General features: G+C 42.5%; 1 protein-coding gene across 1 annotated transcript in view; it reads left to right on the top strand.

Annotated features, from left to right (window-relative positions):
* Positions 1 to 25,480, top strand: part of SUCLG2 (succinate-CoA ligase GDP-forming beta subunit) — a 425,371-nt gene that overhangs the window by 262,725 nt on the left and 137,166 nt on the right. The window contains exon 9 of the mRNA XM_029601057.1: positions 7,428 to 7,570. Coding sequence (XP_029456917.1) covers positions 7,428 to 7,570 — 143 coding nt within the window. The remainder of the gene's footprint in view (positions 1 to 7,427; positions 7,571 to 25,480) is intronic.

The raw sequence follows: 25,480 nt of genomic DNA, 5'->3' as shown, positions 1-25,480 counted from the left end.
TAATAAACAAAATAGCTGTTTTGAGTACTTTAACAAAAACAATCGTAACTTACAGTTCATATTCTTGAGGCTTCTGTCTCTCTCCGGGCTCCCTTCGTCCCTCTGGCCTAGTCTCTTATACCTGCCTGCAGGGTTCCACCCTATCCCAGAATTCCTTGCGGGCTTAAGAGTTAAGAAGGATAGGTCAGATAGCTTACCCGGTCCTTTAAGGTATTCTGAGGGAGTTCCTTAAATACTTCCTCGCATACCCTCCCTCTCAGCTCAGCCTTGTCAGGTTGGGCATTCAGCCGTGCCCGGGCTAATTCCAGGCTCTTCCTCACCAGTGACCCACCCTCGGTTGACTCCCCTGTGAGCTGGGCCCACAGGGTCATAAACTGGGATAATCGCGTCCCAGAATAATCGGGCATAGGAGTTTACGAAGGACTCCCGCTTCCATAATGGCTTGATCTGCCATAGTCGTCAGCAGAACCTGACGCAGGTATGTGTCTCTCTTCTAGTGACTGATGCACGCTTTCTGGAGGAGGATCACAAACAAGAGTCTTGCCAGACCCTGAATCCACCAGTGCTTGGGTGGGGACTTCATCTAGTTCCACCTAGATCATGAACTCCTTGCGACACTGATGAGGCATATCCACTAAATTAGAACCTAAGAACCTAAGAAATTGCCATGCTGGGTCCATCAAGCCCAGCATCCTGTTTCCAACAGAGGCCAAACCAGGCCACAAGAACCTGGCAAGTGCCCAAACACCAAGAAGATCCCATGCTACTGATGCCAGTAATAGCAGAGGCCATTCCCTAAGTCAACTTGATTAATAGCATTTAATGGACTTCTCCTCCAAGAACTTATCCAAACCTTTTTTGAACCCAGCTATGCTAAGGGGTAAATTTTAAGACCTGCGTGCGGGCGTACATGTGCACGCGCTACCTGGCATCCGATGTACGTCAGATTTTATAACATGCAGGCGCGCGCATGTTATAAAATCGGGGGTCGGCGCACGCAAGGGGGTGCACCGAGCCGCACTGCCTTCCCCCATTCCCTTCCCCCTTAACTAACCTTTCCACCCCTTCCCCTAACCTTTTCCCCCCCTAGCCCTACTCTAACCCCCCCAATTTCTTATCTCACCTTTTACGCCTGCCTGGAGGCAGGCACAGGTTGCACGCGCCGGCAGCCTGCCGGCATGCGATCCTCCAACACAGCCGCAAATGGCTGCTGTGTCAGAGGCCCCTGGCCCTGCCCCCGGGCCGCCTCTTTAGTAAAGCCCCGGGACGTAGACACGTCCCGGGGCTTTACGTGCGTCACTGGGCCTTTATAAAATAGGCCTGGCGCACGTAGAGCTTTTAAAATCCAGCCCCAACTGCACCAACCACATCCTCTGGCAACAAATTCCAGAGCTTAATTGTGCATTGAGTGAAAAAGAATTTTCTCTGATTTTGTAGCTTTGTGAATGTGTTCTCCTACTCTTCCCGTTTTTCATTCTCATTCTGGGGTTCTGTAATTGCCTCCTTCTCTTTCTTGCGCTGTTCCTCCAGCTGGCATTTGCATTCCGTGTCATCTAACCATGGACAATCCTTGACATTATGGTCCAGCACTTTACAAAAAGAGCTTGCCCACTGTGTAGGTTCCTTTTTGCCTTTAGTCATGTTCCTTGAGGGCTCTTTATTTTGGCCTTTCTAAATGGGCAGTGGTCTTCTTGATGACCATGCCCCGCACAAAGGTCACAGAAGAAAAAATAGTCCACAGTTTTGTTCATGGGCTGATTTGAACTCCCTGAACTACTTTCCTCCTTCCGGGGTGAGAGTTTTTCCTGCTTTGGAGTTTTTCCTTTACCCCCAGAGACTTTCTAGTGTTGGCTGGGTCACTAAGTTGACATCCATAACTTCCAGCCCCTCAAAATGACAGTCCCTTGCTAAATGACCTCTCTCTGACCACAGTTAAAGCAAGTGGAAGAGACTGTTGCCTGCGTTCTTGGTATAGAAGATGAGCTTTCTGCTTCTGAGGGTCGTTGCCGGAACGCTTCACTCTGTGCCTCGCCAGGAAGTTTATGTGGGTTGTCTTTCAAGGCCCCTTACCACATCTGAAATTAACTGCGCCTGGTAGAACGAATTCACCACTTCTAGTGCTCATTCCAACATGAGCCCTGTGTGTTGGCAGACCCAGTTTGGCTTAGGCCAGTCAAGCCCATCTAAAAATTGTTCCAAAATCACTGTTGGGCTACTTTGAGGCCAGTTTGTTGCCTCTGGCTATAGCCACGTCCAGCTGGCATCCTTCAGGCGACGAAACAGACTTCAGGGACTCTCCCCAGGCTGCAGGAATCCCCACTGGAACTGTTGCCGGTATGTTTCTTGGGTATACCCAGCTCTCTCCAGGATAGCAGCCAGCATGGCAATTTCTTATGTTCTTCTTATGTTCTTAGATTGATTAAAATGACTTATTCCGGTTGGCTTGGTGCCACAGGGGCAGCACTTCATGCTGCCATTCAGAAGGACCTGGGTTTGATTCCAGGGTCAGGTCTTTCGCTCCCCAGGTTGGTTGGTGCTGAGGGATTCTGCGGAGGGCAGCATTCTTGGCCCCTGGGGGAAGGGAAGGAGGGAGCCATAGTCCCCATGCAATTGTGAGACCTAGTGGCCAGATTTAGGGTTTTAATTGCAGGGCTCCCAGAAGGACCCCTGGTGCATGGATGCGGACTGTCACTGGGATTACTTGCCTTGGCACACGGGAGTAAGGTATAAAATAGAGGAAAAATCCACAGGTAGCTGTAGATGATGGCTTGAAGCCCAAAGGAGCAGGTGGAAACTGCTGATTAAAAAAACAAAAACAAAAGACTAATTTTGCTGAGAAAACTATTGATAATATAGTTATTGCTACAGTCCAGGGTCTGTAGTGCTGGAATTTATATTCTAAATCTACATATTTAAAGGAGACTGTGATTCTCATAGAACTGATTAATTTATTGTTACAAAAGTTTCCATTTAATAAAAATTACAGTAAAAAAAAAAAAAAGGGTATCTCATTAAACCGGTAGTGTCATTGCATCCAAAATCTTGAGTCTTGACAGTTTTCAATTCAGCTTAATAGACTACCACAATGATATCAAATCGGCATGTTTTCCACACAAGAAATAACTTTAACTTTCCAGAAGAATTCCATCCCACCTTACGCAACCTTTGCTGCGTTTAAGCTAACTTCAAATATGAAATGCAGAGCCTTGAAACCTTTGGGCTCAAAACAGCAGCCCATGTCAATGATGATTGCTTTCATCTAATGCAAAGCCTTCAAGTTGTTTTACATCTACCTGCTTTCTCCTGGCTGTCTGTCACCGATCTGTCATCACTTATCTGTCTTCACCCTTTATCGTTAAATGTCAGTTATATAGAAATGTGACTTGCTCTAAATTAGAGGGGAGGGGAGTAAAGGCACTGAGGCTCAGCGGAGAATGCAACTGACTCCTGTAGCCAGGGCTACCGATGGCCCTGTTTACTAGCTGTTATACTGAGCAGTGTTGTAATTCACCTGGGAAAAGAAACACATTAAACCAGACAAATGTGAGAAAGTGAGGACTGGCTAGGGCAGGGGTAGCCAATGTTTCATACTCCAAGAACCACAAAATCAGAATGCAGAATAGCAGAGAACCTAACCTTTGAGGTGGGGAGGGCACTACCTCCTATCCCAGGGCCAACTCTCTCAGCTTCTCCTGTCTATTCCCACCACTCACTATCCAGTCCATCCATACTTATCTCTCTCTCTCTCTCTCTCTCTCTCACTTGTATCCATCCCAGTGAATGTCTCTTTCTCATTCCTCCTGTCTGTCCCCACCAGTTTTTCTTTCTGTCATCTCACTTGTTTCCATTGGTCTCTCTCTCTCTCTCTGAGGACAAGCAGGATGGCAGTTCTCATCTGATAGAGCCCGGCACACAAAACCTATGTCAAAGTTTTTAACTTATGTTAATATTTCTAGAACTTTGTGCCTCACTGGCCATGCCCACACATGCCATTTTATTACGCATCCACATGGAGTCCCAAGGAGCCTTTGAGTTGCAGTTTTGTTGTCTCGTGCTCCTACTTTTCTGGACCTTTTTGGGTTTTTGTCAGATTGGTAGGATGATTCATCATGGGGTCCCACAGTTTTGTCCTTTGTGGTACCCTATGTAAGATTTTTTAGCCTTTTCTAAGTATCAGCTATGAGAGTGTGCCTTTAGTGCCCACTGGCCTTTAAGTCACCACCACCATCAAGTTTGTGTTCCTTATATTTTAGCCAATCGTGTGTACTGGGTTCCAGCAATGCCCTCTGTGTGCAAGGACTAAGTCTATCACGGACCCACATGATAGATGTGTCCTGTTCTTGGTGACATCGCATGATGTGTCAGGATGTCTGAAATGTGCAAACATAATCTGTTTGACCTTGGATGTTTTCGAGATGGCATGGAGCACCTCTGCCATAGGGTTTGGATCCCACAGACTTGCCTGGCTGTGGTTCTTAGCGCTCTGCCCCAGAAGTGAAGGAAAGGCTTGCTGATGTGCCATATGGATGAGAGAATCTCTTTGGAGCTAGAGTGAAGGATGTGGCTGCACAGATTAAAGAACACTGTCCCATGTTTCAGCAGTTCTCCGCTGGCATTCAAGACCTGGCCTCCTCCTCCTCCAGGAGATATCTGAGGCCAGGACAGAGGAGGCACTTTTTCCAGCTGCAAAGGTCCTATCCTCCACCCCCTCATTCCCATACTCTGCAGACCCCTTGTGCCTGTCTGAGGCAACAGCAGGTTTCAAATCTTCAGACAGCAACCCAGTCAACACCAGTGAGTGGATCATGGACAACATAGCCAGTATCCCTCTACCTTTGCTGGAGGACCTTCCAGTTGGAGGAGGCTGCAGTTTTACATTGGCCCAGTGTAACTTCAGATGTGTGGGTCTTCAGCATCATCAGGAAAGAGTACAGATTAAATCTGTGGGGTCTCCTGCAATCTTCCAATGAAGGAGATCTGCAAGGCTGCAATTAGATTTCTCTTCATTCATTCACTCACATCTTACTACTGTATGACAGAGATGGCCAAGTGACAGTAGGTTTGGTCTGTCTGTCCTCTGGAATTTGTTTAAGGTGTAGAACCCAAATATTTTCCCTTTTAGGGCCTGTTGTTTTTGTTTCAGGCTTCTCTTCATAGGTTAAGTATAAAATGGAAAAATACTTGCTGCCAATAAACATATTGTGCCCGTTGGCACTTATTGTTGGTGTTTCCCCTTTTTTTGTTGAGGGGAACCTGTAGCTAGAGATTCCTTAAGTGAGGACTGCAATCCTGCTCATCCTCGGAGAAAGCAGATTTGCTTACCTGTAAAAGGTGTTCTCTGAGGCCAGCAGAGTGTCAATGCTCAGGAAATCTCTCCACCACTCCTTAGAGTTGGTTCCTCCTTTTTTTTTAATGCTGAGACTAAAGGGACCTTGAGTGGACACGTGGCATAATTGCATGTGTGGGCAATGCCCAGTGAGGCATAGTCAAAGTTCTAGAAACTTTGACTTAAGTTTTCTGTGTCAGACTCTGTTGGATGATGTCACCCCTGTGTGAAGACTGACATCCTGCTGTCCCCGAAGAACACCTGTTACAGGTAAGCAACTCTACTATCTCTTAACCTCTCTCCCCTTTTCCCTTCCAGTCTCACTGAGCACCCCTCTCCTCCTTCCCAACAGTCTCCTACTTTTGGTGTTGCAGCTTCAGTCACAGGCAGTACCTCTCTTCTTTTTTGAACATGTGATGACCATGTACTGCTTCTTTTGGCTGCACAGGCCGATGGCGATGCTTCCCACTTCCATTCGGCCACTGCTACCGGGAATTACATCTTATTTTTCAGTGAACTGCAAACAGCTCACGAGACACCAGTTGGCTACCCCTGGCTAAGTGAAAGGAATATATATTTTTTAACACAGCAAATGCCTTACACGAACAGTACTCTCGATTGCTCAGAATATCAACTTTTATTTTGTTCCTTGTCAGATACACCTTTTCAAGGGGTGAATTGTGTAACTTTTCCTGTGGCCCTGTCCCTTAAAAACTTCTGTCCTTAGCTGTACTCTATTAAGCATATTCTTACTTTGTATACTTTGCTGTAGTTTATGCATTGGGCGTTGATTTCCTTCTCTTCCAGTAGGGGTAGGAGAAGATAAATAAGAGGAGCTTTTCAAAACTGTCAACACTATTTTGTTCTCAGAAATACATTAAACATTCCTCCATTTAGAGGAATTTTAATTTTATAATATTAACTGCCAGCAGCATTATCTAAAAATAATTATGATAATACTACTGCTTTTAAGCATATATACTTCCCTTTTCTTCCATACCAAGTATGTAGACTTGTGCACTGTTACCAAGGAGAAATATTGATGGACACCTTTATAGATTTATGCTATAGTAACCCTACACTGCTGCTGTAAGAGAGAGTGGGCCATAGGATTCTTCAGTCAACACATTTCTGAAATTAGCTGATAAAATATACAACATATCTGGTCACACTCGTGGATTTAACCTTTCCAGATGTAGTGAAAGAAGATATGGTTCATGGGCCTAGCAGAGGAATGATACAATTGGTAATGAGTCAGTGCTACCTACCATTATGTTTCATCTCTGTTGAAATTGCCACTTTGTCATGTTAACTTTTTGAAAAGTTATTTATGTACTGTATACTGGAATGTAAATAGAACATCCTTAGAGTACTTGCGATACTACCTAGTTTTGGGCTACCACAATTTTTAAGATGCAGGCTTTCAGAGCTTGGAAATTCCTTTCTGAAACTACATTTTTTTTGGGGTGGGGGGAGTTCTTATGTGCTGACAAAATTCAGCATGAGCAAGATTTAAGTTTGCTCATGGTGATATTATACATTAAGACTCTGAGCTCGGTATTCAGCTGCAGACTTTCGAGTATGTTACGTGGATAAACTTAAACTGAATATTCAGCTCAGTCCCACCGCTGAATAGGACCAGATAAATCTAGGACTGCCTCGCAGCATGACCAAAGTTATCCGGGTGACTGACCTTTATAATCCTGAATGTTAGAGTTTTCCACGTAAGTTATCTGGCTGTTTGGCCCGCCCCAAGATGATCCCAGTTTATCCGGGTTAGCTTTATCTGACTAAAAACTTACCCGGATAAATTAGACCCGGTCAGTGCAGCGGGTTTTTAAAATCCCATGGTTTGTCCTGCTAAGTCCCTAACTTAGCCAGACAACCCTGTGTGTGTGTGTGTGTGTGTGTGTGTGTGTGTCTATGTTAAAAGTATGAAGGTAATGGTCTGATTAGAAACCAAAGAACTGTAGATGTGATATGGTGAAAACATGCACAGGAGTCAGCCGCACCCTTTGCATTGTTTTTGTACATTGCTTACTTTTCGTATGTCTGGCTCGCTCAATTTATAGAATACTAAAGATGGCTTTTGCTTCAACAGTGAATGGCGCTGGCCTTGCTATGGCAACCTGTGACATAATCGACCTTCATGGTGGAAAACCAGCCAACTTCCTAGACCTTGGGGGAGGAGTTCAAGAGTCACAAGTGTATCAGGCATTCAAGCTGCTCACTGCTGATCCTAGGGTAACACATTCAATTTGTTTGGGGAGCAGAGAATATTTTCTGCTTCAGTACAGAAATGTTGGGCCATAAAGGTTTCTCCCATTCTGCATCTGCTGACAAAACATTTTTTTTGGAAACAGAGCTGTTTGTTTTCTGCTTGATAATTTATGCCATGCCAATCGTAATAATACTTGTAATAATAGTTATCAGTTTTGTAATGCTGCGAGATGTACGCTATTAAGGTATGGTAAGTGCCTGCCCCAAAGCGCTGCCAATCAGAGTGGGTACCAGCGGCAACAGATAAAGTTGCTTGCCCAAGGGCACAAGGAAAGTCTGTGAGAGAAGTAGAATTTGAAACCTGGTTTCTCTGGTTGTCAGCCTATTACTCTAACCATTAAGCCTCTCCTAAAGAGAGAATAAAAGGATAGGATTATTGTGCACCAGGCATAGGCATACCTAGAGTATTTGGCACCTGGGGCAGATTCTTCTTTGGCACCCAATATATGTTTAAAATTTCCTAAACATCAATAAAATATTTCAAAACAGCAGACACATCAAATAACACCCAGTAATTAAAATTACTAAGGATTTAAAAAAAACCCCATTCTCCATACCTGTCACCCTGAAATTGTCAGGAACTGGGGGTACACACACACAGAGATACAAACATAAACACATTTGGTGAGAGACAGAGGGAGCTTAAGTGTGTGTGTGTGTGTGAAAGAGACAGATATGTTTCCTCTATCTCTCTCACACACACATACACATTTCCTCTTTATCTCTCACACAGGAATCCTGTCTCACCCTAGCACACAGGCACCCTCTCACACATATGTACCCACAGGCACACACACTCACTCTTTTATATGCTCACCATCTCATACACACACAGGCATCCTCTCATACACACACACACACACACACATACCCCCTCTCATACACATACCCCCTCTCATACACATACCCCCTCTCATACACACACACCCTCTCATACACATACCCCCCCATACATTGGCATTTACTCTCACAGGGTCAGTCTCTCCCTTCTTCGGCCAGCAGCGGCACCACAGGGCCTCTTCTACCGCCAGCAACGGGAGCACCGGCGGCAATGCTGGGCCTGTTCTTTGCTGCTCTGCCGGCTCCAGGTAATGCTGGTGGCATCGCTGGCCTTTGCCACTGCAGCTCCTTGCTTTTGCTGGTGGGGTTTCCCCTGCCACGTCACTGTTCCGTGCAGGGCCGGTGCTAACTTTTTTTGCTGCCCTGTGCGAAATATTACTGCACTGCTCTCCCCCCCCCCACCCCCACCCTGCCCCTGATTCATTCAGTATCTGTCCCAGGCCCATCAAATAAAGCCCAGCTCCATCTTGCAATCTATATTTTTAAAAACTGACATGCGCCCCCACCCCAGAACCCATGGATAGGGAAGGGTATTAAGTACCCTAGGCAAACATTACAGCCTTGCAGACATGCCATCTCACACCCCCCCACATCCTTTACAGACACACACAAATTAAGCATTCATAATACATTTTACTTGAAAAAGAACATTCAAAAGTACAGTCTGCTAAGGCAAAAATAACACAACATACATATTATATTTACATGCACTCCTGTGGTGCCAACTAGAAAACTCTGCAAAAAAGATACTTGAAACTCTATAGAATTAGACTTTTTGTAATGCGTATTGGGGGTGCGCTTGGCCCTCAGAAAGCCATGAACAAATACAGTTCCATTACATACAAATACATACCATTACAATATAGTAAACCTCCCATACCAAAACAACCCTAACAACCTTATCTATGAAAAGACAATACTGTACACATTACACCAGGCCCTAGAACACTAATAAGACTCTTATTAGGAAACCGGCTGTTATAGTCCCTTCACAAAAATTACATGTTAACAAAATACCTCACCTTGAATCACATAAGCAGAACACAGTCAGACCCTGACCAAATACAGAATAAAGAGATCAGAAAGTATAAACAGAAATGTGCTGAGAAGAACTGAACTGGAACCCACAAAAAGCCATCCTCTACATGCAGAGCAACAATGGAAAAACAGAAACATTACCATGCTTCATAAAAGCATTAAATAATAAAATCAAGAAATGTAAAACATCAGTCTTAATAGTAAAATCATATTCATAAAAGGAATACTTATTTCAAATAGTTAATGAATAGAATATACAGAATTTCCCAAATGCCAATAACATATTTCAAAACATCTAATGAATAAAAAATGTAATAATTAAAAAGTTTTATTCCTCCCCAAAAAATTAAATTCCAAGAGAACAGAATTATCAAATTACACCCAAAAATTAAAACTAATAAGGATTTTAAAAAATCTCCTATTCTCCATACCTGTGATCTTCTGATTTCCAGTCACACTGAGACTGTAATGGATTGGAGGAGGTAGAGACACCCAGATTTTATCTTCTCTCACACACGTACAAATACACATTCATTCTCTCACACACTCCCTCTCTCTAACATATACAGGCTCCCTCTCCCTCACAGATACATTATGTGTGTGTGCGTCAATGAGAGCCTATATACACAAAAACATATGCACAGACTCTCACACAGACAGACACACACACACATGCACAAACGCACAGGCTCTCACACACATTTGCCCTGTTATTCACACACACACACATGACCCCCTGTTCTCTTCAGGCCGAGGTGGGATGAGCTTCACCACGGCCCTGTGGGCCTCTTGGTATCTTCGGGCCATGGTAGGATGAAATCATCAGGGCTGGTGCAAGGGTATTAAGAGCCCTAGGCAAAACTTCAGCCATGCACCCCCCACCAACTCAATCCCAAAGTCTTTGTTCTTTCCTCCACAGGCATCCTCACCCCCACATAATCCAGTCCTCGCTCTTCCCCTCTCTCCATTTCCTACATTACTGCTCTCCCACTCAATCCCCCAATACTCGTTCTTGTCCCCACTGCCAATCCAAATACCTTCTCTCCCATCTGGGGCCACTCTCTGTCCCTCCCATCTGCTCTCTCCCTCAACCCCCCCCCCCACCCAATCTGAGTTCCTGCTCTACCTTCAGTTTGCAAAGTTCCACTCTCCCACTTAATCCCTCAGTCCCTCTCCCCCTCCTCCTTCCCAAGCATCCCTGTTCTTGCTCCTGCTCAAGTGTATATGCAGCAGATAGCACGAGCTTCTCTGTTGCATGCGCACCCGAGGATTTTCTGCCTTCCCTTCCAGCCTCGGGCTCCCAATAATGACTATGTTGCTGCGGGGGAGGGGGGCAGGGGCCTGAGAGGTTCTTCGATGCCCACCGGCAGCTTGCAGCCTCTCTGCTTGTTCGGTTGCCGGTGGCCCCATGGTCTCTCCAGCTGCCGCCGGCTCGCCACCTCCCCCGGGTGTTTCGCCCGTGCAAGTGCATGGTCTGCACACTCGGTTGGTCGAGGCCTGGTTCCGCGCCATCGCCAGACCTTCCTGCTGGTAGCAATGTCATCCCTCCCCCTGATGCCACCCAGGGTGGACCGCCCCCTTGCCCCCTCCCCCCTCTTTGCACATCTCTGACACCAGGTGCTATTAATGATTTAAAAAAAAGAATGTAAATGTTTTATTCTTTGCATAATATTAATTTACAAATGTGAGGAAAGATGCACAGATTTTTATAGCATTACCATTCAAATGGAGATCTGCCAAATTTTGCACAAAGGTTGATGATAATAGGTAAAATCTGAGCAGAATTACTTTTGGGGAACTGCATGAACAGAGATAGAGCTCTTGAGTGTGTCCTGTAATGCTGTTGGCTAGCTGAGCACTGCTGAGTCCCCAGTAACTGTTGCCCTGAAGCTGGGAGCTATTGTGCATTTACACCTTTTTCAAATTCATGTGATATTCTTGGCAAAACTACTGTTTTTCAACAAATCTTTTGTGTTCTGTAATTTCATTTGACATCACAGTTGTATCCCTGCAACAAGGGCAAATGTCCGACAATGACATCCACATACAAGCCTGCGCTTGCTAGTAGCTTAGAAATTTGCTTGGTTATTCTGTCGCCTGCTGAGAAGTGGAGGTTGTGTATTATACGTTTTGTGTAGTGCTGATGAATGAGTCAGGAAAAGCTTGGGAATATAATTAAAAATGCAGCATGGGAACTACAACGTTATTTTAAACTGAATGATGTGCAAATAAGCATCAGCCAATTGCCTACATTGAAAAATTGACCAGTTGCTGGGCCTTATACACATGCTGTGTTTTAATACTAGTAATTTTGGAATTGCTTTATAGTTTTAGTAGTAGCCTAGACTTTGTAATTTAAATCCTATCAGTTCTGACATCTCTGATGCTGTCTTTCTGTTTCCACTGTTATATGTATTCCCTGTTCCCAAAGAGTTATCTGTGGTTTAAATGAGGCGTGACCTAGCTGCTTCAGCCCCTATGATGTTTGTTTTTTCTGTTCCTTTTGTTTTTTTACATTACTAGCACCATCAATATTATTTTAGTTCAAAATGACTTGAGAAAAAAAAAATTAAATTGTTTATGCACCAAACAATGTAGCGAGAGTTGGATCGCATTTATCTAAAACGGTTTTAGGATACCGTAACCTAATTGAAATAGGCAGGAATGTTTTGGACATTTATTTACTATGTGTAATCACAACCGCAGTGCAATTTAAGTGCAAGCGTAGTAATGTACTTGCTACGCCTGCAGAATCCGTTAAAAAATGAAACTTTATTCGTCTTGAAATACTTTCATCCTATGCAATAAAATAGTAATTAAATAGCAGGATCATTTTATGAGACGGTATTAATGTACATTTTCAATTTGTTCTTTTGTTTAATCTCTTAGAAATTTGTAGGATTAGTAATGAGAAAAAAAATTGGAAGGAATCCCATATATTTTCTACAGTACATGCATGCTTAATTTGTTCTGCGTAGCTTAACATGGGGGGGGGGGGGGGGGCGGGGGTAGGGTGCATTTCCCCCAAACTACCTGGCAGAACTAAAACAAAAGTTGAAGGTGACTGCCCATACAGTACAATAGTTTAGTTGTCATCAAAACTGGCAAAACTTCCCATCAGCGCTAGCAAAATACTGTACATTGATGTCTGTTAACACATATAAATGGAATAAATAATGTCAAATGCAAAAGAAACTTAATTTGTTTTCCTGCTGGGCCACCTCTTAGTCCAAACACAGATTATTGCTGGATGACTATGAGGAACCGTTTCCACTGTTGTGACTACAGTTTAAACCGCTCGCTCTTGTCTAATGCTTCTCTCAACCCACTAAGAATAGGGAAAAACAAAATAGCATCCATGGGTTTTCTTTCATGAAGCTGTGAACTAAGCAGAGGCTTTGCAGCAGCTATTTATTATATTACATGCATTTGAGTCACTGTTCAGAATTCAGAAGAGGATATCATTAAATATCTTTTATATATATATAAGATTCAGCTCATACTTTTTCATTGGTAGCTCAAGATGAGTTACATCTAGGTTCATACAGTAGGTATTGCCAACCGCCAAAAATGTTTACAATCTGGTGAGCTTGTGGGACGGGGGGCAGAGTTATTTACTAAAGCCTTTTTCCAATTTTGTGTCTATGGGAAAAATACTTAGTAAATATGGTGCTCAGTTTATTACCTCAGGCAATGGAAGGTGAAGGGACTTGCCAAAGGTCACAAGGAGGAGAAGTGGGATCTGAACCCTGGCTTCCCTGGTCCTCAGCCAGCTGCTACCTCTAGGCCCCTCCTCCACTCTTGTGGTCCATTTTTATTTAAAATTCAATTAATGTGGAATATTTGATGTCCCACCAAAACATTATGAAGGCAAATTTGAAACAGATTTACTGGGGCATATTGAATGAAAGGTTCCCCCATCAGAATGGCTAAAAATAAATATGTGCTTTCAAAATACCCTCACTTTTAGCTGGATTAAGGAGTCGTTCCTGGTGGTAGGTAGGCAGAGGGGGTGGGGGGGGGGGGGGTGTGCTTAGATCAGGGGAGGAAAACAGCATCTATGTCCTTGATGTTCAAACATACACTCACAACTTTAACCCTGATCGACCTTCCTCAGAAACTGCAGGGGCAAACTAGCAAAGCATTTTACCATTGGTGCGGGCACGTCTTCCAAATGTTTTTCAAAGAGGAACTAACTCTTTATGGAGCAACTAACTCTTTATGGAGCAATTGGTTCAGGAACCAACGAGAGAGGGGAGTTATTTTAGATCTAATTTGTAGTGGAGCACAGGATTTTGTGAGAGAGGTAACAGTGGTGAGGCCGCTTAACAATAGTGATTATAACATGATAAAATTTGAATTAATGACTGGAAGGAGGACAATAAGTAAATCCACAGCTGTAGCACTAAACTTTAAAAGGGAAATTTTGAGAAAAAGAGAAAAATAGAAAAAACTGAAATGTGCAGCTACAAAGGTTAAGTAACTAACTGGTTAGTTCCCCTTTGAAAATTAGCTGCAAGGTGTGCATGTACTAAAATGTGCACATACCTCACGACGATGCGTGCTACAGGAAATTGCCCTCATCCCCACATATGCAAAGCCATAAAAGTGAAACCCTTAGTGATTCATTGTGGTTCACAGTATTAGAGGTCACAACATTTGCATATGCTCAGATTAGTGTTTCCCAATCTTTTCAAGCCCAAGGCACACCCACATTAACAAAAATGTTGTGTAGCACACCAGTCTCCACTGGGAAGGCAATGTGGACATGGAAAGGACTCAGCCAAAAGAAGAGGTAGGGAAACACTGAAAGCCCCACCAGTCTCTTCTACATGAAAAAAAAGGGGGTGGGGGGGGGGGGGAGAGAGGGATTGGAGACACACAGGAAAGCAATACAATGGACCAGTTCCCAGCTTAGGTAGAAAGCTGAAATCCAGAACCTCCAGGGTAGCATTCTCAGAAATGTCACTGTTCCATGCGATGATCCTCAGAGGCAAACAGAGCTCCAGAGTTTCAATGTGTGGATGAGACAATGGTGCAAGGAAGAGGGTTCCAGTTTTGTAAGGACCTGGGGAACCTTTTTGGGAAGGAGGAGTCTTTTCCAAAGGGATGGGCTCTACCATAACCAAGGTTTAAACAGGTTGCTGGTGCTAACATTTAAAAAGGAGATAGAGCAGCTTTTAAACTAGAACAAAGGGGAAAGCCGACAGTCGCTCAGCAGAACTTGGTTCGGAGGGAGGTATCTTTAAAGGATATTAATGAAGCAGGGCATCCAACAAAGAGGTTCCATTAAAAGCAAAAGTATCCTGTCAACTGAAAAGCAGGCTATTAATATAAACAAAAAACACACTTTGAAATGTCTGTATGCCAATTCCAGAAGTCTAAGAAGTAAGATGGGAGAGTTAGAGTGCATATCAGTGAATGATGAGATAGACTTAATTGGTATCTCAGACATGGTAGAAAGAGGATAACCAATGGTATAATGCCATACCAGGGTACAAACTATATTGCAATGATAGGAAGGAACAACGTGGTTGAGTGGGGGTGGGGGGGGGGGCGGCTTTATGTTCAGGATGCATAGAGTCCAACAGGATAAGGATCCTGCAAGAGGCTAAATGCACAATACAATCTTTATGGTTAGAAATCATGTGTGTTGGGGAAGAGTATAGAGATAGGAGTATACTACCATACACCTGGCTAAAACGGTGAGATGGATGATGAAATACTAAGAGAAATTAGGGAAACCAACTAAATTGGTAATGCAGTAATAATGGGAGATTTCAATTACCCCAATATTGTCTGAGTAAATGTAACATCAGGACATGCTAGAGATAAACTTCCTGGATGGAACAGATGACAGCTTTATGGAGCAATTGGTTCAGGAACCGACGAGAGAGGGGAGCTATTTTAGATCTAATTTGTAGTGGAGCACAGGATTTTGTGAGAGAGGTAACAGTGGTGAGGCCGCTTGACAATAGTGATTATAACATGATAAAATTTGAATTAATGACTGGAAGGAGGACAATAAGTAAATCCACAGCTGTAGCACTAAACTTTAAAAGGGAAATTTTGAGAAAAAGAGAAAAATAGAAAAAACTGAAATGTGCAGCTACAAAGGTTAAGTGAGTATAACAGATGTGGACATTGTTAAAAATACCATTTTAGAAGTGCAGTCCAGATGTATTCCACGCATTAAAGAAAGTGGAATGAAGGCCAAATGATTGCTGGTATGGTTAAAAGGTGAGGTGGAAGAGGCTATTTTAGCCAAAAGATCTTCCTTCAAAAATTGAAAAAAGGATCCAGCTGATGAAAATAGGAAAAAGCATAAGCATTGGCAAATGTAAAACATTAATAAGACAGGCTAAACAAGTATTTGAAAAGAAGTTGGCCGTAGAAGCAAAACATCATAAAAAAAAAACTTTAAAAAATATATCCGAAGAAGCCTGCGAGGGAGTCGGTTGGACCATTAGATGATTGAGGGGTTAAAGGGGTATTTAGGGAAGATAAGGCCATCACAGAAATACTAAATTAATTCTTTGCTTCGGTGTTTACTGAGGAGGATGTTGGGGAACGACCCGTTCTGGAGACTGTTTTCAAGGGTGATGATTCAAATGAACTGACCCAAATAACAGTGAACTTGGAAGATGTAGTAGGCCAGATCAACAAACTGAAGAGTAAATCACCTGGACTGGATGGTGTACATCCCAGGGTTCTAAAAGAACTAAAAAATGAAATTTCAGACCTATTACAAGTAATTTGTAACCTATCATTAAAATCATCTGTTGGCCCTGAAGACTGGAAGGTGTCCAATGTAATCCCAATATTTAAAAAGAGCTCCAGAGGTGATCCAGGAAACTATAGACCGGTAAGCCTGATTTCAGTGCCGAGAAAAATCGTGGAAACTATTATAACTAATAAAATCACAGAACATATAGATAGACAGGATTTAATGGGACACAGCCAACATGGATTTATCCAAGGGAATTCTTGTCTCACAAATCTGCAACATTTTTTGAAAGGGTGAATAAACACGTGGAAAAAGGTGAACCAGTAGATGTGATATATTTGGATTTTCAGAAGGCGTTTTACAAAGTTGTCATGAGAGGCTTCTAAGAAAACTAAAAAGTCATGGGATAGGAGGATATGCCCTTTTGTGGATTGCAAACTGGTTAAAAGACAGGAAGCAGAGAGTAGAATTAAATGGTCTGTTTTCACAGTGGAAAAAGGTAAACAGGAGTTCCTCAGGGATCTTTACTTGGACTGGTACTTTTTAATATATCTATAAATGATTTGGAAAGAAGTAGGGGGATGTGAATCGTTTTTTGACGATTTAAAACAATCGTCAGATATATTTTAAATCGTCAAAAATCGTTAAGAGCCGCGATACAATAACAATTCCCCCGATTTATCGTCAAAAAATCGTAAATCGGGGGAGGGGGAGGGCGGGAAAACCGGCACACCAAAACAACCCTAAAACCCACCCCGACCCTTTAAAACAAATCCCCCACCATCCCGAACCCCCCCAAAATGTTTTAAATTACCTGGGGTCCAGTGGGGGGGTCCCGGCGCGATCTCCCGCTCTAGGCCACGGCTGCGTTAATAGAAATGGCGCCGGTGGCCCTTTGCCCTTACCATATGACAGGGCAAAGGTAGCGCCAGCGCCATTTTGAATATTGGCAATACGGCGCGAGTGCAGGAGGTCGCTCCCGGACCCCCGCTGGACTTTTGGCAAGTCTTGTGGGGGTCAGGAGGCCCCCCCAAACTGGCCAAAAGTCCCTGGGGGTCCAGCGGGGGTCCGGGAGCGATCTCCTGCACTCGTGACGTCGGGTGTCAGGAACCAAAATGGCGCCGGCGCTACCTTTGCCCTGTCATATGGTAAGGGAAAGGGCCACCGGCGCCATTTCTACCACACTCTGGGGCTCATGCTCTAGCTGAAAAGAAAATGCACCCATGATTACTAGAGGAGCTCCTTTCTGAGAAGGTGTGTAATCATGGGTGCATTTTCTTTTAAAAGCCATTGCTGGTGACTTGTTGCTGTGAGGTGCTGGTAGCAGAGCCCAGATGCTGGTCTGGTTCTGAATATCAGGCATGGTGACTTTTCCGTGGCACACCTGATCAGGTCTGAAGGCACATGGTGTGCCATGGCAATGGTTGGGAAACACTGAATTAGTTTATAAGCTCTTTGGAATGGACTTATCATAACTGAATGCTTATCACCGTTGCACAGTGTTGTGTACATTCAGCAGTGGTATTAAAATAAGTATTATAATAATAGTAGTAGTATCAATACTTTATAACTTTGGCAAGTCTCTGAGAGCTCTATCCTACCTACCAGGGCACAGGAAAGAAAACTTATACCTTAAATATAATGTCCTGTATAAATAAACCAATATAAACTAAGTTGAGCAAGCAGCAATGAATGGAAGGTGTTCCCAGAATATGCTATGGTGCAGTATATTAAGGGGGCACCATTTCTCAAAGGGAATGTAGGCATGAGCTTTCCCTTTGCAAATTTCTTAGGGAAAAGTTCCCACAAAGATTTGCACCAGCTTTTTCTGTGGGCACTTTTCCTCTACAAAAACTTGGGTAGTTTTGAAAATACAAAACTATACACATTGTTACTTTCCCAATCTAATTGTTCCTGCTTTTCACATGGGTAAATGTATGTGCATTATTGTTCCCTATGGATACTTGTATCTTTACCAATATCCCCCGGTCATCGACCTCTACGTTGTGAAATGAGATAGGGATCAATTATAATAACTGCAAAATATGTCAAATCCCCTACTCCAAATGTTAGGTATTAAATAGCGCTATGGTGATATGACCTTCATAATAGGCGTCATAGTGTGGTAATTCTTACCATTTTGTCACTCTGCCTTATGCTTAATCATTGGTCAGTCCATTTTTTATAATATTTTCCGTGTGCTAGTGCTCCGTGTATTAAAACGTTAACTTCATTAGTACAAAACTTGCAGTCTTTTTGTTGATACTTATCTTGACTTAGATGTAATTTCTTTGCATGTTATTAGCCCGAGACTCTCCTCACAGATGGTCCGTAGCAATGCGACCAATCTCACATCGCTTCTCCGGTGTCTGTGCCCGACACTGTACAGGGTTTCGGACGTGCGTTGTCCTTCCTCAAGGGCAAGAATCTACGCCGCAAAAAAATGTTTTAACAACAAAACTAAAACATACTATACTTAAGGTCAAACGTGTATTAGCTACTCACTCATATCAGGCTCATCATGGCTCCCAGCGTTTTTTGTGCATCTTTTCCGGTTTATTGAATTTCCCGCCTCCTTTTTAAAGCCCCCTCACGTACAACTTACGTCACTTCTGGTGTTAAAGTGAATACCATTCAATCATAGCATTAAGTCCTAGTGGTATGACCGTATGCATGCGAAAGATCCACTGTTGCTCTCTTAAATTTAATAAAAAATTAGGATCACCTCCTCGTACATTCTCTGAAACCACTTCCAGCACTCGCCATCGTAGTTGTTGAAAAGTATGACGATATTCAAGGCAGTGGGCTACCATTGGGGCAAGGATTTTTCCTGTGGAAATACAACTCCGATGTTCGGTTAACCGAACACGTATCTGGCGTTTAGTGTGCCCTATATAATAAAGGTTACAAGGGCACACCACAATGTATATCACTCTTGAGGTTTCACATGAAGAATATTGCCGTGCACTATGTTGATGTCCATCTTTATCAATCCACTGTTCCCCTTCAATCACTTGATCGCATACTGAACAATGCTTACATGGCCAATGTCCTTTATTTTCATTCGCATTAATGGTGATGGTAGGTGAAAGAAAAGAATGCATTACCAGATCGCCCACATTTTTGCCCCTACTAAAGGCAATGATTGGTGACTCTTTGAAAATGCTATGTGTCTTAAGTACTGGCCAATAATGATGTAACAATTTAGAAATATAGGTACCTAAACTGGTGTATGGCAGAGTGCACACTATGCGTTTTTCTTCTCTAATCTCTGTTGTATCTAAGAGTAGCCATTGTCGTTCAGCATTATACGCTCTTTTGTATGCTCTTTTAATGTATTTAACAGGATACCCGCGCTGTAATAACCGCAATTTAAGAACCTCTGCTTGATGTATATATTCACTTCTTGTGCTACAAATCCTACGTAATCTGAGAAATTGACCAATAGGTAAATTCTGACGCAAATGATGAGGATGAAAGCTTGTATAATGTAAGAGGGTGTTCTTTTCGCATTCTTTTCGGAATAATGTTGTAGTAAAGTGGTCATTAACTCGCTGAATGGTAATATCCAAAAAATTGATGACAGTGCGATGATAAGAACTAGTAAACTGCAAATTCTCATCCAGTGAATTTAACCACTGTAAAAATTCTAGAAGGCATTGTTCATCCGCATGCCAAATGCAAAAAATATCATCTATATATCTTGTCCAGTTTTGTACTAATGAAGTTAACGTTTTAATACACGGAGCACTAGCACACGGAAAATATTATAAAAAAAATGGACTGACCAATGATTAAGCATAAGGCAGAGTGACAAAATGGTAAGAATTACCACACTATGACGCCTATTATGAAGGTCATATCACCATAGCGCTATTTAATACCTAACATTTGGAGTAGGGGATTTGACATATTTTGCAGTACTTGTATCTTTATTCAGATTTGGCAATTTTTAGACAACCTATTTACCCGGGTAAATGACTTTTGAAAATCGCCATCCCTGGGTCCTAGTATTCCCTTCTGGTTGCCATTGCCAGCATGTATTCAATAACTTTAAGTTCTAGATGTCATAGATCAGGTTTGTTTGTGTTATCAGAGGGCTTATAATTGTTGTAGATTGCATAGTGAGAACCTATTTTTTTTGTATAGCTATCAACAATCTTTCCTTTTCCCTTCACATAGTACATCCCCCTCAGCTCATTACCCAAGTTCCTCATTACGCAGCATGAAAAGGCTGTCTTGTGATATACATGCTTTTGTTTTAGCATGAGAGAATGAAACAAAGGACACAAGTCCAGAGTGCTTGAAGATGTGTTTGTTTGAATAGGTTTTATTAATAAACATTCAAATGTTAGGGTGTGTTCTTAAGTAGAATTACGTGTTATTTCTAGTTAGCTTTAAGGTGTTATCATTTTATTTGGTTTATTGTTTGTTTATACATTTTTATTACCTGCTTTTCCAAAATGTTCTCAATGTACAATTAAATCTACAATACAAACGTACACTTAAAATATTAAAGATGTATGCTTCCTGAAAATATAAAAGAATTTTATTAGAAACCTAATAAAACAGCAGTAAAATAATCAAATATACAATCAAATTATTAAGACAAGCGTCAAATGAAAACATAACACACTTAAAACAACCATACTAAAGTTCATGCAGCAAATGCCATATGAAAGAGCCAGCTTGTAACAGATCATCTAAAAGCTAAAAGATTTGTTTCAAATCTGGCTTCAAAAGGGACAAAGTTCTAAAGTTGTGGGGGCCAAGCTAGAAAAGGCCCAATCCTAATCTTTACCCAAACTCATGGTAGACAAAAAAGATAAAATAGTCAGTGTGATCCTGAACACCCCGGGCAATCAATATCAGGAAATAGAGATGTTAGCCAACGAATTATGATGTCAGGTGATTCAACATAAATCATATAAAAGTTTTTTTTTATGTTGAAACAAGATGCTAATCGCAGAATTATGTTCCCCGACACGAAATCCCTGCCTCGCAACTGCTGCATCAGGGAGGATTGCATCAACAAACAATACACAGAGTAAACGTTTTAACTGGATGTTCATAGCTAAGAAAGGTCATAGTTCGATAACAGCAAAAAACAGCTTACACACAAAATCAGCCAAAAAGCATCTTACAATGTTAAAACGAAGGTTCAAAATGACCTTAAAAGAAACAGAACTGAAAATACACAGTAAATACCATTGAAGCTTGGTGCCAAAGATAAGTCAGGTTGATGAGAAAGAACCTAGAAGAACATGCATTAAGGTACAATTACGATACAGTAGCACACATGAAAAGCAATAGCTAATCGCAAAAAGTGTCATATAGCTATCATCATTATAGAAGGACATATCCCATTCAATCTCTTGGTTTAAACCATCTGAATGAAGATATTGTAGAGTAAAAATCCATCATTGTTCGCATGGCAGGAAGAAACATGAAAAGTCTCCGCCATGAACATAATTTCAAACGTGCCCGTAATTTACGAGACATTCTGATTTCCTCTGAATACAGTCCTCGGTCCTTGCATAACTCACCCATGTGGTCATTGCAAAGCGTGTGCCTGTGAGGATGGCCAAGCATATCTTCTGGGCTGGAGCAGTAAACCATGCTGACGCCAGCCTTTTTCTAATGCACTGTTCATTTTTATTCACGCTAACAGGCATCAGATGCTGACAATCACTGCCTATCTTTGCAGTATTCTTGCAGTATCAGCTTACATACAGATTAGCAGACTGCCTTCCCTCAGGATAGTGTGCCTTTAATACTCACAATACTTCTTAGAGAGGGCCAGGAGCTCCTCCTCCTGGAGTTATGAGGGGCCCTCTGATCCCAGCTGGGCTCACAAACTTATCCTGCCCCAGCTGGTCCCGCCTCAGGACTCTCCCTGTCCAGCAGGGTCCCTCCCAGAGAGCACTCTCTCCGTGGGATCTAGCCCGGTTCTACACAGGCAAAAAGAGGGGGGAAAACAGGGGCGCACTGCATCACAGTTCCCTTTCTCTATCCCTTTCTGTTTTTGTTCATCTAATCACTCAGTGTAAATCCCCGCTTTGTTTTTTTTCATCTTGCACTTCTGGTGGTCTCATTTATGTGATTGTCTGCCCATGCCTGAAGCTTTTTATTGGGAAAACACTGTGCATGCTTAAAACCAGGATATTAGAGCACTGTATTTGCATTCGCCACAGTCATCTTGAATCTTCCTTAGTGGAACATTGGGTATCAGTCACTCACTCTATTGAAGACCTTCGCTTTTTTTTTTACTATTGAACTATGTTCACAGTCTGCCCACGACAGAGACTTTTCATGTTTCGTCCTGCAACGCGAACAACGATGGATTTATACTCTACAATCTCTTCATTCAGCTGGTTTAAACCAAGAAATTAAATGGGATGTCTTTCTATAATTATCTTGATAATTATGTGTCTCATTTTGCGATTAGCTATTGCTTTTCATGTGTGCTACTGTATCTTAATTATACCTTAATGCATGTTCCTTCCAGGTTACTTCTCATCAACCTGACTTATCTTTGAGGCCAAGCTTCAAAGGTATTTACTGTGTATTTTCAGTTCTGTTTCTTTTAAGGTCATTTTGACCCTTCACTTTAACATTGTAAGACGCTTTCTGGCTGACTTTGTGTAAGCTGCTTTTAGCTGTTATCAAACTATGCCCTTTCTTAGCTGGGAACACCCAGTTAAAATCTTTGCTTTGTATGTCGATGCAGTCCCTGATACAGCAGGTGCAAAACAGGGATTCCTCTTTGGGGAAGCACATGTTTTACTTCAGTCTCAGGCCAATACGGAAAGGTGCGCTCTGCCGAGCCCACCGTTTATCACGCGATTGCCCATGCGTTCTGACCTGCGTCTATTACCCCTTATGCTGTAAGGGTAAGAGCGCTTCGAAAACACGCAGCCAACCCCCGAAGACTAATAGTGCTCATCACATGTAAATGCGTGTTGATGTGCTTATTAGTTAGTTGCACCGGGATACTGGAAGTAAAATGTGCAGCCAAGCCGCACATATTACTCTCAGAAATGAACACCTGCCCAAGGGCAGGCATTACATTCTAAGCAACCTGAAAAAGTGAACAGAAAGGCAGAAAATACTGCTTTTCTGTATATCCTCCAACTTAATATCCTAGCGATGTTAAGTCGCAGGAACCAAAACTAAAACTAAATAAATAAATAAATACAAATCTGCTCGCTGGTCAGCAGGTTAGAAAAATGGATGCTCAATTTTACCGACATCCGTTTTCAACAGGTTCGGAAACCGATGCTGATAAAATAGAGCGTTGGTTGTCGGGACCCACTGACAGCCACCTCTTCATTAATAAGGAGGCACTAGGGATGCGCTGTTGTCCCTGGTGCCTTCTTATTAGTGCGATACTTCATTCAAATAGTGAATTGCGCGCCCAAGAGATGTGCCTGGGCGCGCGTCGGGAGAGCCGGCGCTCAACACGGAGCGCCGGCTATCCCACATTTTTTACAGTATCGGCCTGTCTGTGTTTAGCATCTTCTTCCAACATAAAACATTTTTATGTGGTTTATGTCAAGTCAACTTCTGGACATTGTAATTTATTGGCTGCATACTTCTTTATGCTGAGATAAAGTTAAATATAATCGAGCTTCATTAGCCGGATGCAGAGACCTTGCCAGAACATAACTTCGCAAGTGGTCTTTAAAATTAAAAGGTTGTATATCATGCAGCATTTAGTTGTAGCTCCTATACTGGTGTAAGATTTGCTTCCTATGATTTTGGAAATCATAAGCCATTAGTAATTGTTCCCCATGTGCATTCAATTGATTATGAGTCTTGAACAAATAATCTATCTTGCATATATTTGAGGAGGAATTAAAACACTAATCAATTTATAAGATCATCTAAATAGAAAATAAAATATAATTGGAATAGATTTCCCTGCTTAGTAATGCTATTCTTTTGAGACATGAAAATAGTAATAGTTTAAATTGCAATTATTAGGTTTGCTCACATTGTCAAAATAAGAGTTGCCAAGTAGCTTGAGATGGTGTGCTTAGTAATGTAGCAATATTTGTGGCATTGTAAAATGGGTGCTTCATTATGGGATAGATTTTAAAAGGGTGTACGCCTGATTTTATAACTTGCGCGTGCAAGTTATAAAATCGGGGGTCAGCACACGCAAGGGGATGCACAATTGTGCACCTTGCGTGCGCGAGCCGTGCTGCCTTCCCCCTAGCCTGACCTTCCTACCCCTTCCCCCCCCAGCCTTACTCTAACCCCCCCTCGACCTTGGTCTTACCTTTTGTGCGCGCTGGCAGCCTGCCGGCACATGATCCTCCAACATAGCAATGGCCGCTACGTTGGAGGCCTCTGGCCCCGCTCCTGCTCCGCCCCCAGACCACCCCACCCGCCCCCTTTTGCAAGCCTCAGGACTTACCCGAGATCTGGGGCTTTGCGCACGTCACCGGGCCTTTATAAAATAGGCCCGGCGTGCGTAACCCCGCCGACCCTATATGAACTGGTTGCAAGTGATTATTCATATTAAGGAAGTTTTGTTTAATCTTATAAACTAGTGAATTAACTGGGAAATGAAGTAAGGAACAGGAGGATGTGGAGAATCAGTAGAGAGATTTAAATATAGGGGACAGATTCTATAGAAAAGAGACCCTGCCATGTGGATTCAATGACAAACCTATGGCTACTCGCTGTCAAGTTAGGGACGAGATTTTTTTCCTTATTTAACCCAGTACTGTCTCATGTGTTCTATTTAGCAGATTTATTGGGAATTATCTTCTTAAATCTAACCATAAAAGTTAAGAACCCCTAAGAAGCAGTGTTTGACATATTAAGATGATTTCCTGATTATACAATGGAAAGAAAATCCTTAGCAAGTCAAGCTTGCATCGGTTGCACAGACCGTAGGGCTTTTGTTGGCGAGCTTGATCCTCTACTGCCTACGGGTATTGGACTGGATTTCTTTGGTAGCTTTCCCTCTTGACCTCAAAAATGACAGATGCTAGTGGTACCTTATAGACTGTTTTATTGAGGTATGAGCTTTTGAGGACATGTCTGCTTTGTCAGATGCATCTATAAGGTGGCTTCAGCTTCTTTGTCATTTTAGCTGCTACAGACTAACCCAACTGCCCTTCTGGAAGTTCTCACACTCTTGACGTTAGGTTACCAGGTTGTTGCACTGACCATCTCCCCTAAACCTCAGTTTTAAAGTACAATATTCATATTGATCGTAAGAAATCTTTTTTAGTTGAATTTGGGTATTAACTTTC

The sequence above is a fragment of the Rhinatrema bivittatum genome, chromosome 4 (genome assembly GCF_901001135.1).
Source record: "Rhinatrema bivittatum chromosome 4, aRhiBiv1.1, whole genome shotgun sequence".
In the NCBI taxonomy this organism is placed as follows: domain Eukaryota; kingdom Metazoa; phylum Chordata; class Amphibia; order Gymnophiona; family Rhinatrematidae; genus Rhinatrema; species Rhinatrema bivittatum.
This window is presented reverse-complemented; position numbering and strand designations above follow the sequence as displayed.